At 38.5% G+C, this 6,589-nt stretch overlaps 1 protein-coding gene across 1 annotated transcript; it reads left to right on the top strand.

The window, feature by feature from the left end:
- The first annotated feature begins 503 nt into the window (after positions 1 to 503).
- LOC140833992 (formin-like protein 1) lies at positions 504 to 4,625 on the top strand. The gene is made up of 4 exons (XM_073198554.1): positions 504 to 2,211; positions 2,293 to 2,498; positions 3,161 to 3,405; positions 3,629 to 4,625. The coding sequence occupies exons 1-4, from the start codon at positions 728 to 730 to the stop codon at positions 4,433 to 4,435; spliced, it is 2,742 nt and encodes a 913-aa protein (XP_073054655.1). The 5' UTR covers positions 504 to 727; the 3' UTR covers positions 4,436 to 4,625.
- The last annotated feature ends 1,964 nt before the right edge of the window (positions 4,626 to 6,589 follow it).

Raw genomic sequence — 6,589 nt, 5'->3', positions numbered from 1 at the left:
TCAAATGTCTATAATGAAAAGTAATTATTTTTTAATTACAAAAGTAGTTTTTTTAACGAGTTGGGTCGTTGAAACTTGCAGATGATAATTCTTATACCAAATGGTATCTGAAGCATTTCATTTGGATAAAACATAACAATGAGAGAAGTTCTTCACTTGATGATATCTTCTATTATCATGGATCTTAATATTTGAGACGGTCAACCTTACCCATATTACAATAAAAAATAATATTCTTAGCATAAAAAATAATACATTTTAATGGATGACTCAAATAAGAGAACTGTCTCACAAATATAACCGTGAAATCATCTCACACAAGTTTTTGCCAAAAAAAATTATATAGTTTTAAAAATGTTTAATAAAAATCTCTATATTTTTGTGAAATCGATAAATTTAAATTAATAATTATATAGAATTCATTTAAAAAAATTATATAGTTTTAAAGAAGTTGAAAAAGACTTCTCTCCATTTTTATTTGTTTTTTCCCCCGACATTCATGCAGAAAATAGTGAGCATACACAATAAGTGTGGAGAGTGAGGCACAGTCTCTCTAGAAGAAATACAGATTCGTCCATCACACTACAGCTAAGCTACATTGACTCTCTTGCACCGACGATGCCCACCGACCGCCCTCCTCCACCCCGCCGCCGCGCACCGACACCGCATTCTCCATCAACCCTTCTTACCGCTAGACTCATTTCCACCGTCTAACCACGCTCCTACTATGTCCCCACCGTCTGCCCCTAACTACCCGTTTTCCGCTTCATCTCCACCTGTCCCATTCTTCCCTTCCTCCGCCTCTACTCCTCCTCCGCCACCTCCCTCTCCCAACGCTTTCGCCTCTTTCCCCGCTAACATTTCTTCTCTCGCCGTCCCTCAGTCTAACACCTCCAAATATGCCTCCACTAAACTGATCGCTGCTGCCGCCGCTGCTGTTGTGGCCGCGGTTGTTATCGTTTCCATTGCCGTTTTCCTCCATCTCCGTCGCAGAAGGCGATCGTCTTCTGGTGATGCTAAAACCCAAAGATCTGACAATGATAGCACCGTGGAAAATGCTACCAGATGTAGCGCAAACCAAATCCCGAAGCTTCAGCGCCCGTCTCAAACCAGCGCGGAGTTCTTGTACTTGGGGACTATGGTAAATTCACATGGCGGCGTCATTGACTCACGGATTGTTGCTCACAGTGAAAGCAGCGGCACATTGCCTGAAAGTGGTGTCTCCAGTTCCCGGAAAGTGGACTCACCTGAGCTCCGCCCTTTGCCGCCGTTGAATAGTTACCGAAGAATTTACACCAATGCCGCGGCGGTCGCGTCTAAAGATGGCGTGGATGAAGAGTTTTTCTCTCCCAGAGGATCTTTGAACGGAAGCGAGGTTTCTGTCGGCACTGGATCGGCTTCTAGAAGGGCTTTTGCCGCCATTGAAGTGGATAATCTTCACGGGCTGATGTCGAATTCTTCCTCCACCTATTCTTCTTCGGTCTCGGGATCAGTTTCTGGGTCTCCGGTGAGGTCGGTTAGTCTCTCACCGGAGAATAGTTTGAGCCCTATGAAACCGATCCCCAAGTCGCCAGACTTAATTGAGATTCCGGCTGTGAGGCCATTTCATCGGCCATTGACATCATCAAAGGAATCTGCATCGCCGTCTCCACCGAGTTCGTCTTCACCGGATGGATATTCGAGGGCTAGCGTGGAATCTTCGCCAAGGATTTCTAATGTTTCCGATGCGATAGTCGGATCGGAATCTCCGGTGGGAAAAGGCAGCAACATTGTACACCAAGACGTCATTGTCACCCCAACAGTCTCTCCACCGCCTCCGCCACAAGCTTCTGTTCCACCTCCACCGCCGCCTCCACCTTTGCGGGCCTTGGTGAATAAAAGCTTGGATAGTCCTAGAACGCCTACCCCGCCAGCTAAAAAGCAAGCATTTGTACCACCAGCTTTCATAACGCCCTTTAGACCGATTGCTGCCAAAAGTCCCCTATCGGTATCTCCAATTGAACTGCCTGCAAATGATTCAGAGTCTGCCAAGAAGAATGAGGATGACACATTATCGACTGATGAGAAAGGAGAATACTCGACTGAAACCATGGAACAAAATGAGGAGGGGATTATTTCAAAGCCAAAATTGAAGCCATTGCATTGGGATAAAGTAAGAGCAAGCTCTGATCGTGAGATGGTGTGGGATCAACTCAAATCCAGCTCTTTCAAGTAAAAAATTCTCTACTCTTCATACAGTTATAAACACATTCTGGTAAGTTAGTAAATAATAATTCGTTAAATCATTTGCAGATTGAATGAGGAGATGATCGAAACATTGTTTGTTGTAAATACCCCGACGCCGAATTTGAAGGAAAAAACTAGGTGGCAAGTTCTTCCCACACCTGGACCTGATAGTGGGACTCGGGTTCTTGATCCCAAGAAAGCTCAGAATATCGCCATTCTGTTGAAGGCTCTCAATGTCACGGTGGAGGAAGTTTGCGAAGGACTTTCAGAAGGTATTATATGTGGCCTCTTATTTCTTTCTGGGATTTCAAGATTTTGTAGATCTTTTTAGCTGATAGATATAAGATGATTTGCACATTGTAATTTCTACGGCCTGTGATGGTCATCGAATAAACATAGTGTGTCTAGACAATTGCTTCTCGTTAGTCATTATTCAGTTTTTGATCATTTTCTTTTTCTATTTGTTTCCTGATACATGCTTATTTATCTCTCATGCTACCTACTTTGAAGATTGCAACTTGAACTGACCGCCATGATATTGTTGCTCCTCTCCCTTTTTTCCTTGATCTTATCTACGTTGGTGGATCCTTTCCATGTTGCCATCTCATTGAAGAGTGTCATTATGGAACATAAAAAATGAGCTGTTGACGCATAAGTTTCGTGTTATGCTAATACAGCTTGTAGGTATCGGTAGATTAGTAGATAGTTATCATTTTATAGAAGCATAATCTGGTTTGAAATTTCTGAACCTTGCTTGTGCTGAGCTGCCATTTGAGAAATCAAGGTTGGCTTCAGTCGGGAAAGCCATCCTAAAAAAATACTATGATTCTTCTAGTTTCCTGTAGAACTACTATGATTTTATATAATCTATGCGATGAGAATATCAATTATTGAAATTCATGGGGCAATAATTTATTTGCCCACCTCAACACAGGAAATGCAGATATTATTGGGATGGAGCTTCTTGAGAGTTTGTTGAAGATGGCTCCAACTAAGGAAGAAGAAAGGAAGCTTAAAGAATACAAAGATGAGTCACCACTTAAACTCGGGACTGCTGAGAAATTTTTGAAGTCTGTTCTTGATATACCCTATGCTTTCAAAAGAGTGGATGCAATGCTATACATATCCAATTTTGATTCCGAAGTTGATTACCTCCGAAAATCATTTCAAACTCTTGAGGTCAGGTTCCATATTTCTTCTTTTTCATATTCTCTGAAGTTTATCATACTATAAAATAATATCCATTTATGTACATAAATCTTGTATTGTGTTGTATTCTTTCTTAATAATGTTTCTTCTATTAAATCTTAATATAGTGAATTCTGATTCTATATGTATCTTGTCAAAACCATTACTTGTTAAAAAAACACATAATTAAGCTTTGGGATGGCATTTTTTACAGGCAGCCTGTGAAGAACTGAGAACCAGCAGAATGTTCCTAAAACTTCTAGAAGCAGTGTTAAAGACTGGAAACCGCATGAATGTGGGAACAAATCGGGGTGATGCACATGCCTTTAAGCTCGACACGCTACTTAAACTAGTTGACGTAAAGGGAGCTGATGGTAAAACAACACTTCTGCATTTTGTTGTTCAGGAGATAATAAGAAGCGAAGGTGCTCGTCTTTCTAATGTAAACCAAATCGATAAATCCTCCGTGAATGATGATGCCAAGTGCAGGAAAATTGGCCTCCAAGTCGTTTCAGATCTCAGTTCAGAGCTTTTGAACGTAAAGAAAGCTGCTGCTATGGACTCAGAGGTGCTTAGTGGTGATGTTTCCAAGCTTTCAAATGGAATAAGGAACATAGCTGAAGTTGTAAGATTACTCGAGGAAATCCCATCTGAGGACACTGGAGGTCGTAAGTTTTCAGAGTCGATGAACCTCTTCATGAAGAGGGCGGAAGTGGATATAATTCGGATACAGGCCTCAGAAAGTGTTGCTCTATCTCTGGTGAAGGAAATTACTGAATATTTCCATGGAAATTCAGTGAAGGAAGAGGCACATCCATTCAGAATATTTTTAGTCGTTAGAGATTTTTTAACGGTGCTCGATCGTGTCTGCAAGGAAGTAGGGATGATAAACGAGCATACTATTTACAGTTCAGTGCACAAATTTCCAGTTCCGGTGAATCCGACTCTACAGCCAGTGTCCGTAGGATTCCTCAATGGAAAAAAATGCATTTCATCTGATGATGACAGCTATTCCCCTTGATGTTTGATGGTCATATCAAGTTCTGGCCATTAAAAATGTACCCACTTTCCAGATATATATGTATTTTACTATAGAATTTTGTATTCATCACTGTAGATTAATGTAAGAGATTTTGGTAAAACTAATTATCTTACAAGTGTACACATAAAATTTCTTAAAAGGTAATGGTCAATTTCTCTTGTATTTCTTCTGTGCTCTTTTTATTTCAAGATTTCTTTTCATAATTTATTTACTAACCATATCGAATTCCCGGTTGTAGTTGCTGGGAAGTTCTTTTACTGCGCCAAGTTGGTTTTACCCTCCAACTGGAGCTTTCAGATTTTCCTAGTTACCAGATTGTCCTCTTCTATTTTCAGCCATAAAATCAAGTCTTCGAGACCTACCTCTTTGTATCTACACGGACAGTAGTTTCTCGATCATAGCAGTCACTTTGAAGGATTCGATGCGTCTCATATCTTCCGCGTGTATCTTGTGCTTGTAGTCTTGCACTTGAGTCTTGACTACTCACTCACCGTTGATGTTGAGTCGATCACTGTCAAGTCCAGAAACCCACAGACAATAAACTTTTTCAAGTTGACGACGATTCTATGTCTGGATTGCTACAGCTACAGCTACCCTGGATTGGAAATTAGAATCACCTTAGGAGACATTAGAGCATCCTCGATTAAGAATCCTGCTAAGTTCAATACCACTGTGGAGCAGGGTTCTAAAAAAAAGCCAAGTGTGGATAATCATCGCATACAAGTTTAAACGAGTTTAATACGAGATTAACGTAGTTTTAATTATATCTGATCAATCAATATCAAATAACATGTGAACATACAAAATTTTTAGAATATTTTTTAGTAATCAATAGCTAAAGAATATTTCGGTGCTTTTAGGGATTTTTCGGTTTAAAAATTTTATGTTATAAAAATTATAAAATTTAACTTATATAAAAAAATTACCTTAAAATTTTTAAAAAAATTAACTTAAAATTTTATTGAAAAAGTTTACTCTTAATTACGTTTCTCCTTTTTTCACGCATAATAAAGTAAACTTTACGTTGATCGCTTCTTCCACGCTTTTGTTCGGAATAAATACTTTTTATTTTTTAACGTTTTACACTTTTTAAAACACTGTTAAAGTACTGATTACTTTTTTTTTTTTTTTTAAAAAAAAAACACAGTTGAAGTGGTTCTTATTATGATCTTTTGGACTTCCTACCTTTGTGGCTTAGTTTTTTTAAGAAGTTTGCTGGCTTAATTCTTTTGTACGAACAAATATGGTGGAATGCTATTGTGTATTTGGACGAGAAAAACGAGCATTTTTTTAGTTGAAGTGTTGGAAGGGATTTTTTTATTACTAATTGTTTTAGAAAAAAATTGCAAAATTACTTAGCTTGCTGGGGTTTTGCAAATCTACTGCGAAACTTTGAATTATCAGTGGGGGAGTGTAGTTTTAGTCTTACTATATCACGAGTTATATAATGCAAAGTGTATTTGAAACTCTATAATATCTAGAGATGTAATTGAGTCGAGTCGAGCCGAGACGAACTCTTGAATGTTTGAGCTTGGTTCGTTTATAATCGAGCCGAGCTCGAGCTTTATTTAACGAATATATGCATGGTTCACGAGCTTATTTAAGCCTTTATCGAGCCTAAACAAGCTTAATAAATATGAATTATACATTTAAATTATCATTAAATTAATTAAAAAGTAAATTATATATTTAAAGAAAAATATATTATTCTTATTAAAATTTGTAAATTTATTATAATAAATAAATTTAATAGATTTTCTATATATTTCATAAATAATATGCAAAATCAATAAATCAAATATCAAAACTTTCGGATTTAAATTCGGGTGGTCGGATCTTACACAACCAACAATTTAAGCTATGAAAAACTTAAAGGATTCAAGAGCTAGCTTCCTCGGTGATCTGGTACTGAATGACGAAGGAATGAAGACAATCCTATATATATCTTGCATGGTGACAAACACATAGCATATTCTTTGTTCAACACGCACGACCGCGGGTGCGCTCACTTCTTACCGCGGGTGCGCTGAGCTCTCGGCAACACTTTTCATTTTTAAAATTCGACGACCGCGGGTGCGGTGTCCTGGGGACCGCGGGTGCGGTCTTGCTTCGCACCAAAATTCCTACCCTACT

The sequence above is a fragment of the Primulina eburnea genome, chromosome 6 (genome assembly GCF_022965805.1).
Source record: "Primulina eburnea isolate SZY01 chromosome 6, ASM2296580v1, whole genome shotgun sequence".
NCBI classification, from domain to species: Eukaryota; Viridiplantae; Streptophyta; class Magnoliopsida; order Lamiales; family Gesneriaceae; genus Primulina; species Primulina eburnea.
Note: the sequence above shows the minus strand (reverse complement) of the source record. Positions and strands in the feature narration are given on the sequence as shown.